This window comes from Pinus tabuliformis, chromosome 1_1 (genome assembly GCF_031772625.1).
Source record: "Pinus tabuliformis cultivar Carrire ecotype Pingquan chromosome 1_1, CPIR1, whole genome shotgun sequence".
Lineage (NCBI taxonomy): Eukaryota > Viridiplantae > Streptophyta > Pinopsida > Pinales > Pinaceae > Pinus > Pinus tabuliformis.
The window spans coordinates 725,452,193-725,465,933 of NC_142297.1; the positions used below are offsets into that span (position 1 = coordinate 725,452,193).

General features: G+C 41.0%; 1 protein-coding gene and 1 pseudogene across 1 annotated transcript; both read left to right on the top strand.

Moving 5' to 3' along the window:
- The first annotated feature begins 1,961 nt into the window (after positions 1-1,961).
- Positions 1,962-5,480, top strand: LOC149215957 (uncharacterized). The gene is made up of 3 exons (XM_089389779.1): positions 1,962-2,341; positions 2,465-2,784; positions 2,962-5,480. The coding sequence occupies exons 1-3, from the start codon at positions 1,962-1,964 to the stop codon at positions 5,478-5,480; spliced, it is 3,219 nt and encodes a 1,072-aa protein (XP_089245905.1).
- Positions 5,481-12,561: 7,081 nt separating this feature from the next.
- Positions 12,562-13,073, top strand: LOC149215958 (uncharacterized; annotated as a pseudogene).
- The last annotated feature ends 668 nt before the right edge of the window (positions 13,074-13,741 follow it).

The following is a 13,741-nucleotide window of genomic DNA, read 5'->3' on the forward strand; positions in this document are numbered from 1 at the left end:
ACCGAGAAAATAGAGGATAAGAGAAAGAAGGCGAAAGCGTGGAAAAGGAAGCGGGTTTCAAATCTGGTTTTGGGCATGGATGTCCAGGTCGAAGAAGCTTTGGAGGTTGCCGAGTGCACTCTTGTGGGCAGAGCAAGAGGGAGGTACGTATCTGGAAAATTCCTAAGACAATGGGCTGAGAGTCAATGGTTGGAGACCCCAGCAAAGTCTTTCAGAACGGATACGCTGCTTAAAGGATGGTTCAGGGTGAAATTTGATTCTAAGGAAGCCATGGAATGGGTGGAAGCTCGGAATTGGGCATTCGGGAGCAGACCGGTCTTTTTCAAACGCTGGACCCCCATGTTTGATGCAGCAAAGGAGAAAGTTGATGAAATTCCTGTTTGGGTTCGGGCCCCAAATCTCCCGCCACATTTATGGGTGGACTCAGTCTTCAAATCGATAGGGAATCATTTGGGTACTTTTCTGGATGTGGATAGATCCTATCTCCATACTTTTGAAAGAGGAGTTGCAAGGATCCTGGTTAGACTCAATCCCTCCGAAGGACTAGTGGAATCTTTTCCTCTGTAATACAAGGAGTATGTCTATGAACAATTACTGGATTATGAACTCTTTCCTTTCAGATGTCATGTTTGCCATGTATACGGGCATTTAGCGAGGGACTGCCCTTTGGGGAAAAGAAGAAGGGGATTTCATCAGAAGGAGGAGGAAAGGGAGGACTTGCTGGGATCACCCAAATCCCAAAAGAAAAATGAGGAAGTCCCTGAGGAGAATCTCCAGTTCGAAGTTCCCTCCTCACAAGGGGAAGAGGATGTGCAGCAGAAGGAGGAGTGCCTCAACCATCGACCGGATGATCAATCAGGTCGGGAGACCCCTGCGGCTGAGAAGGCTGGTCCTTTGGAGGATCCAGCTCCCGGTATGCAGCCCCCTTCTTTTTTGTCCCCTGTTAATTCTGTTTCGTGCAATGATGATTATGTGGCAACCTCTTTTAAGTTACAAATCTCAGAAGATCTCTCACATAACATAGAGTGTCTGTCGGAAGCCATCCCGTCCTTAAATCTGAACAGTGAGGTGTTTCCAAAGAATATTATGGGAAAGGGTTGTCCTTCTGTCTCTCGTACCTATAACCTAAGGTCCCTCCATAAGCCCTCTCCTCTCACCAATGATTTTCAGGAATCTGTGGGTGGTCTAAGTCCTGAGTCTTCTAGGGGTCCTTCAAAGAAAGGTAGAGGTAGAAAATCTTTGTTATCAAAGACACAAGTCAAGGCAAAGTTTGATGTGGCTGATGGGAAGCAAATGACGATTCCTGGGGCGCTTAGAGCAGCGAAAACCCCTGAGGCGGTTCTTAAATGATCTGTATGTCCTGGAATTGTAGGGGTTTAGCTAGTAAGCCCAAAAAACTAGCACTGAAAGACCTCATTTCTCGTCATCATCCGGATGTTGTCTTTCTTCAGGAAACCTTGGGTAAGGGAATCGATGTTGAATCTTCTATGTGTTCCCTCTTACCGGGTTGGTCCTTTACTGCTCTCGACGCTGCTGGTCATTCTGGAGGCCTTGCTATAGGTTTCAAAACCGGGAGGTTAAAGATCCAAAGCATTTGGGGCTCGGATCATGTTTTGGGTTTGGAGGCTCTATCGTCTGAGTTTGACCAGCCACTGCTGCTTATTAACATCTATGGTCCTTGCCAGGGTAGAGTTTCTTTTTGGAATAATTTTTTGGCAAAAGAGATCCTAAGGAACAAAAATTTGGTGATTGGGGGGGATTTAAATTTCTCCTTGGGACTGGCGGAAGCTTGGGGACCATCCGTGAGGGAAGATCCATTATCAGATTTCTTCTCAAAGGCCCTTCAGAGTGCAAAGCTGATTGATGTAAATATTATAAAGACAAAGCCGACTTGGAGGAACAGAAGAACGGGCGAAGATAGAATAGCTAAGAGGTTGGATCGTTTCCTCATCAATGAAACGATGGCGACTTTTATCCCTTTGTTCCGTCAATGGGTGGGTGAGGGGGGAAACTCGGATCACTTCCCAATCTACCTCGAACTCTCTAAGCCCCCTGCAAAGCCGGCTTCCCCTTTCAAATTTAATGCCTCCTGGCTTCAGGAGGAGTCTTACCAACAACTGTTCAAAAGCACCTGGAGACATTTGGGGCCGAATTCTCAGGTCAGCAAAGGAGGTCATTTTATGGAAAATCTGAAGAGACTTAAGAGAGCAACCATTGATTGGGCTGCTGAGAGAAGAAGGAAACAGAATGAGGAGCTGGTAATGATTGAGGAGGCTATTGGGGTTCTTGAAGACCCTGATTCAGATGCCTATGCGTCCCAGGAAACAAAAGAGAAAATTATGTCTTTAGAAAAAGGTAAAGCAAATATTTTGTTGGAGAAAGAAGAGGAGTGGAGGCTGAAAAGTAGGGCCATTTGGCTAAAAGCAGGGGATGAAAATACAAAGTTTTTTCATAATTATGCAAGAGGGCGAAAAATAGCAAACACCATTTGGAAGATGAGAGACCCAGATGGAAGGGAAGTGTCCTCTTTTGAAGCAATTTCTTCTTTAGGGAAGAATCATTTTCAAGCCCTCTTTTCAAATCCAGGGGGGATCTCCTTGGCTGAAATTATTAGAACAGCTCAAGCATTTCCAAGGATGGTGGATGAAGAAGATGCAGAGCTTCTCTTTAGGGAAGTGGACAAGGAGGAAGTCGAGCGTATTATAAAGACAATGCCAAAGGATAAAAGCCCGGGACCGGATGGCTGGACGATAGAACTTTTCACTCATTTTTTTGATATTATTGGTGATGAGCTTACCGAGGTGGTGGAGGAGTCTAGAATGAAAGGAGAAATCTTCAGCTCTTTCAATTCCACCTTCATAGCACTTATTCCAAAAAATGAGAACCCCTCCTCTTTTGAAGACTTCAGGCCTATCTCCCTCTGCAATACTATTTATAAGATTATTGCAAAGATCATTGCAGTACGCCTGAAGCCCTATCTATCTGAGTATATCTCAAGTGAACAGTTCGGGTTCCTGGATGGTCGGCAAATTCACGAAGCAATTGGAGTTGCACAGGAAACCATCCACAGTATCAGACAAGCAAAGAAGAAAGGGGCTGTTCTAAAAATTGACCTGTCCAAGGCCTATGACAGGATTGACTGGTCGTATTTAAGATTACTTCTGACCCACCTGGGGTTCAAAGTAGAGTTTATAAATTGGATTATGGGGTGTATTTCAAATGTCAATTTTGCGGTCCTGATAAATGGGGCGGCCTCCCAGTTTTTCAAAAGCCAGCGAGGTCTGAGACAAGGGTGCCCGCTGTCTCCTCTGCTCTTTCTCCTGGCTGCAGAGGGGTTGAGCAGACTGATCTTAAAAGCAAAACAGGCGGGCTTGTTTACAGGTTTGGAGGTTGCTGTAAATTTATTCATTTCTCACCTATTGTTTGTTGATGATATTTTGTTATTCTTAAATGGGAACCTAGATGAGGTAAAAGTTCTTAAAGATATTATTGACCTATTTCTGAAAGCCACGGGACTTCAAGTTAATCACAGAAAATCTCATTACATTTTGGAGGGCTTCAATAGACATGAGGTAAGTGCAATTACTTCCATCATGCCATTTGAAACCTGTCTGATGGATGAGCCTTTCAAATACTTGGGGTTTTGGCTAAAACCATCATCTTATCACAAACAAGATTGGTTCTGGTTAGTGACTAAGATTGAACAGAGGATTTCGCATTGGAGCTATAAGTGGCTCTCTCGAGCCGGCAGACTGACTTTGGTCAATTCAGTCCTTCAAGCCATCCCTGTGTTCTGGGCAGCTCTGACATGGATTCCCAGAGGAATTATTCATAAAATCAGGCAGATTTGTAGCAGATTTTTGTGGTCAGGCTCAAAGGAAAATGTTGTGCTCCCCTGGGTCGCCTGGGACAAGATTGCTAGACCGAAGGAGTGGGGAGGATGGGGAGTAAAACAGCTGGTGGATTTCTGCCAATCCTTGGCGGCAAAATCAGGTTGGCGAATTGTTGTAGCTGAAAACCTCTGGACCAGGGTTGTTAAAAGGAAATATATTGATCCAACCCCATTGGAAGACTGGATAAGAAGCCCAAACAAAAAAGGGAGAAATTGCTCGGTCATTTGGAAGGCAACAGTGGACGCCTTTAAAATCATTGAACAAGGATTAGCTTGGCAGGTGGGGAATGGTGAATGTGTGCGAATTGGAAAGGACCCTTGGGTGGGGTGTAATGAATTATTTGCTCTTTCTCCTGGGTTGCTGGAACACCTAGTCTCTAAAGGAATCAATCAGCTTTCTCAGATTGCAAACCCGGGATTATCTTCAATTTGGGGACAGGGATGGAAATCAGCTGAAGACTTGGATCTGGATTTTCGTTGGCAAGAAGAATGGAATGCTTTCATCCAAGAACTTAAACGATCGAATGTCAGATTAAAGGATGTTCATGATTCACTGGTCTGGGCTCATGCAGAAACAGGCCGTTACTCTCCAAAGGCCGGATATGGTTTTTTGATGAGTAGAAAAGGGTGGGAGCCCCCGGCTTGGTGGGCAAAGCCCCTCTTCAAATTAAAATGTCCTAAAAAAGCCAGATTATTTCTTTGGTGTGCGCTAAAAAATAAAATTCCCACTTGGGACATTCTACAAGCCCGTTTCCAATTGGGGCCAAGCAGATGTTCCCTTTGTAAGGAAGCCTCAGAATCGATTCACCATATTTTTGTCAGGTGTCCTTTCTCCAGGGCAGTTTGGGAGGAAATTTTCAAACTTCTGAAATTCTCAGGGAGATGGGAAGGGGATACTTTATCTGCTGCTTGGGATTACTGGTGGGATCACTACCCCGATAAAAATTTGAGAAATCTTCCGCCCATTGTTTGTTGGGGTATTTGGATCTCCCGAAATGGATGCATTTTCAACGAGAAGCTCACCCCTGCACATGTTATTGCTCTTCAAGCATCAACTATTTATGCTAGTCTCCCTGAACCTGAGGCCTCTACTCCTTCAAACAGGCGGGCAGAATTTAATATCAGAGAGGGCATCCCCTATGCTTTTTTTGACGGAGCTGCCCAAAATAATGTCACTGGGGCCGGAATCATTATACATCTCTCTCCTTCACATTCCTTAAAAGCCTCTGTAGGACTTGGGTCGGGCACAAACAATTTCGCAGAATTATCTGCCTTAAAACTTCTCCTGTGCTGGCTCATCCATAGAAACATCCTCACTGTTCAGATTTTTGGCGACTCGGCAAATGTGATTCATTGGGTCAATGAGAAATTTATATGCAGAAATTATATGCTGTTCCCCCTACTGGAAGAAGTAAAAAGTTTAAAGTCTCATTTCAATCATTTCTCCATTGCTCATATCTACAGGGAAAATAATGAAGAAGCCGACCGGTATTCTAAAACAGGTCTGCAGCAAGTTCTGGGAGTTTGGAGGATAACGGAGCAATCTCAGGACCTGATCCGTGTGTCGGATCACCCACCTTTTCCTTAGTCTTTTTGTATTCCATACATCTTTGTGATGTTTCGTTTATAGATGATACTGTGTTTTGGACCGACTGTTTGGTTCAAAGTTTCGGCTTTAAGTTTTTTTAAAACTCATAGTTTTTTTGTATTGGGCTGTTTTCCCGTAAAAAAGGAGGCCCAAGATCTCTAGTGGACGTTTCTGAACTTCTATTTTTGATATGGCCGTTTCAGGCTGAAATCTAGGAGGACTCAAAAAGTCCTTTGGTCAAGAAAGACATGGACAACTATGATAACTCAACAGAGATAAATTTCTCTGTGGACCTTGCAAACAAAGGCTGAATGTTAACGCATTCCTTTTTGTAGCTTTTTTATTACTTCATTAATAGAAAAGCGTGGTATTTTTTCCTTGGAAAAAAAAAATCACATTTGATTCTTAGCTGGAAAATCTTACTGCTCCATTTCTGGCTATTAGTTATCTATGAATGCACGAGTTTCACCATGGCATGGTAGGTACACCCTGGGTATTCATGAATTTATGATAGTTATGATTAACTTGCTCATAATTTTGCTCTGACGTGGTGCACTCTCCAAATCAGCAAAAAGCATGACCTGACCCTACCTTCTGCTGGTGAAATTTAGGTATAGAAAAGGTAGACATAATAAAAGTGTTGTAACATTTATATTAGTCTTATATTTATAGCGCCATTAAAAAAAAAAGAAGCAAGAAGCTCAGTCCCGTAAAAGAGAGAGAAAAGAACCAGACTATTCCCATGTAGTAAAATGATGTGATTGCTTGGAACCTCTTTCCTGGGTTGAAGTGTCCCAAATTTAAAACTTGACCTCCTTCCTATCGATCTCCATCAACTGGGTCTGGAATTGTAAGTGTATCATTGCCTTGGAGTCAATTAAAATTAGAAAAAAAAAGTGAAATAATAAATAGTGTCAGGCCAGGAGTAACTCCAGTTTGGCATAAAACTCAGAAAACTGATTCAATTTATTACATTAGGTAGCTATTGTTATATACAAGAATGTGACTGCTCAGTTCATCTTCTGATGACTGTTCACATTCCAGGTTCACCCAACCGCAGAGGATTAGGTGTCAACATTCCCCCCCTTAATCTGAAGGGATGTTGGTGAGTCCAAGCATCATTCTGAATCTTTCAAGCTTTTCTCTTCCAAGAGCTTTGGTGAAGATGTCTGCAATTTGCTCATTTGTGGAACAATGACGGAGATGGATTGTTTTGGCCTCAACATGATGTCGGATCAGATGATATTTAGTATTGATGTGCTTTGTACGATCATGGAACTTTGGATTCTTGGCCAACTTTATTGCAAAGGTGTTGTCAATCATGAATGGAGTTGATTGTACTTGTTTTACCTGCAAATCTTCAAGAATTTTCCTGAGCCACACAATTTCTTTCATTGCTTCAGCTGCTGCCACGTATTCTGCTTCTGTTGTGGAATTTGATGGAACTGATTGTTTGCGTGATCTCCAAGAGACAACTCCTGATCCAAGACTCATAGCATATCCTGAAGTAGATACCTCGCTTTCTTTGTCTCCATCAAAGTCTGAATCAGAGTATCCAATCAAGCTGAAGTCGTCCACTTGTGTATACTTGATTCCAAGGTCTTGAGTTCCCTTCAAGTACCTTAGAACTCCTTTTGCAACAGACCAATGTCCCTCACAAGGCTTTTGCATAAACTTGGAGAGGATTCCAACAACAAATGAAATGTCTAGTCTGGTAGTAGTGAGGTAGATGAGACTTCCTACAAGCTGTCTATACTTTGTTGCATCCTCAAATTCCTTTCGTTCAATAGATGTGAGCTTTAAGTTTTGTTCCATTGGAGTAGAAAGAGGATTGCACTCTTTCATGCCAAATCTGTTTAACAAATCTCCAATGTATTTCTTTTGAGAAAGAAATATGGATTTTGGATGTTGGGTTACTTCAATGCCAAGATAGTAATGAACATAGCCCAAATCAGTCATTTCAAAACTTTTCCCCAATTCCTTCTTTATGGATGCAATGTAGCTTTCATTGTTCCCTGTCATTAAAAGATAATCTACATATACCACAAGATATACAACTTTCTTGACAAATAAAGTTGCAACATCAAGATCAAAATGATTGAAGTTGAGTTTCAGAAGATGCTCAGTTAGTTTTTCATACCAGGCTCGTGGTGCTTGTTTGAGGCCATACAAGGACTTCACAAGTTTGCATACTTTTTGTTTATGTCCTTTCACAGCAAATCCTTCGGGCTGGGACATAAAAACATTCTCTTTTAGATCTCCATTCAAGAATGTAGTTTTTACATCCATTTGATGGACTTTCCAACCGTTCTGAGCTGCTAGTGCAAAGAGTGTTTGGATGGTGGCCCATTTTGCTGTGGGGGAAAAATTTTCCTCATAATCAACCCCTTCCTTCTGTGCAAAACCTTTTGCCACAAGCCTAGCTTTGTGCTTGTCAAGTGAGCCATCAGCTTCGTACTTGTTCTTGTAGACCCACTTGCAGCCAATTGGTTTGGTTCCAAATGGAGGATCAACCAGCTTCCAAGTGCCATTCTTTATGAGGGCATCATACTCCTTTTGCATCGCTTCTTTCCATTCATCATGAGAAGCAGCTTCTTTAAAGGAAGTTGGTTCAAAATCTGTAGACAAGTTCAATTCACAATCATAAGTAACATCCATATCAACAGGTGAATTAGAGTCATCTACATCACCTCCATTTTGTCGGTTTGAATTTCTGGTTCCTGTTTTTCCAATTTCATCAGGATGAACACTTTCAAGTGTCTTTATCAGTCACTTTGGGGGACATTTCTGAGATGGTCCAGGCTGCTCTGTTGATTGAGTTAGGACTGAATCAAGATTGAGTCTCCCAATTCTATCAATTACATCACTTAAAGCATCATCCGTTGTTGGAGTTTCATGCAGAGGAGATTGTTCTTCAGAAGAAGATTCCACATGTTGTTCTAGTATAGGAATCCCCCCTTCAAGATGTGGAATCTGATTATCAAATTCTTGAAATGATTTCGTTTTTGCGAATCTATCCAAGCGATCAAGTTGCCGCTCAACAACATTGTCAGATTTGGATGATTTAAGAAAAATGACATCTCTAGATACAACAATCTTTTTATTTACTTCATCATAGAGGCGGTATGCTTTAGAGGTGTTTGAATACCCCAGGAAGATACACTTACGACTTCTAGCACCAAGTTTGTTTCTATGTACCTTTGGTATCAAAGCATAACAGGTGGAACCAAAGATCCTGAGATGTTTTACCGAACGAACATGGCCATACCACAATTCATAAGGAGTCTTGTTTCTTATAGCATTAGATGGACATCTATTCTTTATATATGCAACACATAGAACAGCATCAGCGCAAAACATTATCTTTACATTTTTGAAGAAAAGCATGGATCGTACCATATTCAAGATTGTTCTATTCATTCTTTCAGCTACACCATTCTGTTGGGGATTATAAGGCACAGTTGTTTGATGTTTGATCCCATGTTAGCGAAGATAGTTTTAAAATTCATTTGATGTATATTCTTTTCCATTATCAGTGCGAATAGACCCAATATGAGATTGTGCATCATTTTCAATCCATTTATGAAAATTCTTGAATGTTTGAAAAGCATCAGATTTGTTCTTCAATAAATAAACCCAAAACATTCTGGTGTAATCATCAATAAATGTCATGATATATTTATTTCCATTTGTAGAAGGAACAGGCATTGGACCACATAAATCTGAATGAATGAGTTCAAGCTTACTATGTGCTCTTGAATGTGAATCATGAAAAGACTGTTTGCTATGCTTTCCTAGAATGCAAGCATCACATTGCTTATGTTTCCTAGGAATTGTAGGCAAACCAGCAACACCATTTTTCTTCAATAAGCGGAGATTGTCATAGTTTAAATGTCCAAATCTAGCATGCCATAATAAACTTGATGGAAGTGTACCTTCTTCATGATGAGAAATATATGAGAAATGTTGTGCATGAGTAGAGGTTCCTTGCAGTTTGAGAAACCTTTCTTCTTCTATTCCCCTCATGACAAGTGAGTGGTCAGATGCTTTTCTTACCTCAAGCTTTCCATCAAACATATGAATGGAGTGACCTTGCTGGCGGATGTGGACCAAGGACAGCAAGTTTCTCTTGAGCTGTGGGAGATATAGAACATGATCCAGAAGAAAGTCTGGAAGACCAGGCAGTTTAAGCCTGATTGTGCCAAGCCCTGATGGCTTGATTTTTGACTGATCTGCAAAGTATACTGCTCCATCAACATTGTCAGTGAAATCTTCAAAAAAATCTTTTCTATGAGTCATATGACAGGTTGCTCCTAAATCAAGCAACCAATCATTTTTCGAAGAAGCAAGTGAAGCATTAAACAAATCTTCATTTACTCCAATGTTACATTGTGCCTCAATATAGTGAGCAGATTCAGGTGCTTTACCTTTGTCTGTATCATCAGTTTTACCTTTCTGTTGGTTTCTTTTCTACTCAATTTTGTCCCATGGTAGCTTGCATGTAGAAGCATCATGTGATCCATTTCGTTTGCAGCGAATGCAATGCAGATCTGCCTTTTCTCCTTGAGAATGTCTGCCCCCCTTGCCTCTGAAGTATCTTCCTCTTCCTCTTTGTCCACCTCTTCCTCTTGTAGAATCTTGAGCAGGATGCTTTTCTTTATGAGCAAGGCACACAGTCTCTTCAGAAGATTCAGGAGCTGTCTTCTTTCCAAAGGCTTTCTCTCTTTCAACAAAGTTTTTCACAAGAGAGTCAAAGGTTATATCTTTAAGATTTTCATTTGCTTGTAAAGACTCAAGATAATTGGAGTAGGTAGGATAGAGTGCCTTGAGAAAAGCAATAAGAGGGATATCCAGCTCAACCTTAGTGGATTTAATATCATGCATTATAGACTTTACTTCAGATGCAAGAGCAAGAGGATCATTATTTTTCAGTTCAAGAGTGAAGAGTTTAATCATGAGCTGAACAACTTCAAGTGCAGAATGTGAGTCATAGAGTTCTTTCAACTTTTGTAAAGCTTCAAAGGCAGTTGAATATGATGAAATATGGTGACTTACTTCTTCATTTACAGATGCTGCGATTAATGCATAGGCTTTGATGTTCTTGTTTTCCCAAATGACGAGCTCTTTGTCTGATGTAGGCTGCACTGGGTCATTGTCTCCTTCTCTGACACACACTCCCTTCCACAACTCATTGAAGATGAGGGTGTGTTTTATCATCCGGGACCATTCAGGATAGTTCTCCTTGCCAGTGAGAACTATTCCTACCATAGAGATGATTGAATGCATTCTGTAAAAAATACTTCTGCTGATAAAAAAAACTTCTGCTGATAAATAACTTCTGCTGATTAAAAAAAACTTTCTGCTGATATACAGTGAAGTTGTACTCAAAAGGGCAACAGATTTCAAATTCTTTATGCACTACGTTTTCTTCAAATGTCTCCAAAATTTATAAAATATCCTCCCCTTTCATTTTATTTTAAACAAGAAAACCATTCAATATATATATATATACCATAGACTTGGAAAATATATATATATATACACCCACAGTGCTCAACGTTAATACCCACAGTGTTTTCCCCGGATGCGCTCAACTTTAATACACATTCAATACTTGAATATAGTGAGCGGATTCAGCTTTAATTCAACAGGGTTAATAATGCAAACGCATTCAAACATTAATGCAAACACATTCAAACATCAATGCGACTTCAGCTTTAATTCAACAGCGCATTCAAACGTTAATATGACTTCAGCTTTTCAAAGGAGCCTTTTATCTTTCACGGAGTTCAGAGAATTGAATAAAATAGCCGATCAGCGTTTCAAAGAATCTGTTGCCTAATGCAGAAATCGACAATGAAGTAGGTTCAAGGAAGCAATCTTCAGCTACTGTTCGTGAAAAATTTCAAGGCAGCAAATTTCAAAAAAGCCCTCACCGAGAAGTCCACAATGAAGCAAAAGATTAAATTCAGAAGCCTTTGTCATCAGCTTTACAAAGAAGTCTCTGAATTGAACACAATAGCAGATACCAGCTAATTGGGAGACTCAAAGAAGTCTCTGCGCATTCAAAATTCAAAACGTAATACCACGATAATACCACTTGCCGTCAGCACTGAGAATTCAAAACTCAAAACGATAATACCACTTGTCGTCAACACTCAAACGTTGATACGACTGGGCATTAATATTCAAGTGTTAATGCAAACGCACAGTAGTGCTCTTTCTCGGCTCCAGGAAAAAAAGAGCTGGCATTCAGAGCGACACTAGTGCTAAAATTTACCATAGAATAGCGTTCACATATCATGCAGGTCGAACAGGGCAATGAAATGACGGTTTTTACAGCAAAGTAGAATGGTTTGGGCAAATGAAGAGGCACTTTTCATAGCAAAGGTAAATGTTACAGGAGATCTTGAGATCCCAATACCATACGCCTTCAGCGTACAACAACTCGGTCAGGTGAGAGCGAAATGAGCTTGGACAGGTCTGCATAGAGGCACCAACGCATCTCTGGGCATGTCAGGCCATCGACAGAGGCACAACAGCGCTCAGGATTGATTCAGTGGCAGACTATTTCAGGACAGAGGCAGAGCAGCGCTTAGGACAGAGGCAGTGGCAAAAATGAAGGGAGTTACAACTATTTTTGGAACCAGGCTCTGATACCATGTCAGGCCAGGAGTAACTCTAGTTTGGCATAAAACTCAGAAAACTGATTCAATTTATTACATTAGGTAGCTATTGTTATATACAAGAATGTGACTGCTCAGTTCATCTTCTAATGACTGTTCACATTCCAAGTTCACCCAACCGTAGAGGATTAGGTGTCAAGAAATAGAATAAAATAAATAATGTGCATCTGGACCTCATGCAATGGCCTACCTTGCATGAGGTCCACCTAGCGTCAACATTGCAGTAGTAATAAACTTAATAATAATGATCTTGTCGCTTCGGGGAGACCAGGGCAAGGGTTTGTTGGAGAGCATAGACGAACAATTATATCTCGGACAATCACTCATTTGAGCTCGTGGATTTGTTGGATCTTAAGGACATCTTAGACACTAACCACAAAAATCACCATACTTTTATGAATAGCAAGAACAGTATCCATGGCAGCAGTAACGAATATAATAATAACTGTATGGAGTTTATCGCTTCAGAAGACAAGGGAAAGGTTTTGCTGGAGAGCGTGGATGGGCTTTGCGATCTTGTGTTGAATTTTGTATGTTATGAGAATGGATTGGGATTATTGGAGCCGTAAAATTGTAAGCAACGGAAGTCGTCCAAAGGGTTCGACTTTGATCAATGAAGCGCTAATAGTCAAAGACCGATGAGTGCAGCGAAAATAACCCCATTAAAGCTCTAGTGGACGCTTTGGTGGGATTTTCAGAGGTTTATAGCAGAATAGAAGTTGATAAAATGGAGCTCTTCACTAAGATGAATCTAGAACTCGCCAAACAGACGTAAAATGGAGCTCTGCACTAAGATGAATCTAGAGCTTGTGAGACAGAGAACCACAATGGTGGTGTTTCTGGCTTCAGTTCCGTTTCAATTTCTTCAAGCTCTGCATCTTCATATTCAGAAGAAGAAGAATTGTAGTTAATTCCTTGTTGTCCATTACATTAAATGCCAGAGTGGTTGATTAAGGCGCTTGTCGAATGGGCTCGAACTTGAGACCGGTTGATATGGTGGTGGAGTCATTATTATATCCACTAACAAGTCAACGCACAACCCAATTCTTTGGCCTTTTTTACTTCATCATGCCACTCGATACGATCATGGCACTACCAGTGCTTGAAATTTCCACTGCATTCGTAGAATGGGGCCGTTTCACTTCAATAGCAACAACCGGAGCAACTGCCAGAAGGGACTTCATCATGCCACTCGATACAATCATGGCACTACTCGTGGTTGAAATTTCCACTAGATTCGGAGAATGGGGTCATTTCACTTCAATAGTGGCAACCAAAGCAACTGCCAGAAGGGAGAGAAGCTTACTGTTGTGTCCTCCCTCTGCAAAATCATTGTCCTCCTATTATGAAAAACCAACGGCGAGAGTTGTTTTCGAATCCTCATTTCCATTAAAAAAAATAGTGTGCCACATGTCAATCAGTTCAGAGTATGCCACATGTCAATCAGAAAATAGAAGTGTTGACGACTGAACTGATTCAAAAGAAGGCCTATCGGCCTAATTACATGAATAATTAAAACAATGACTATCCCAACGAGAAATCAAATTTCTTTTTCAAGTAATAGGTCATTAAATT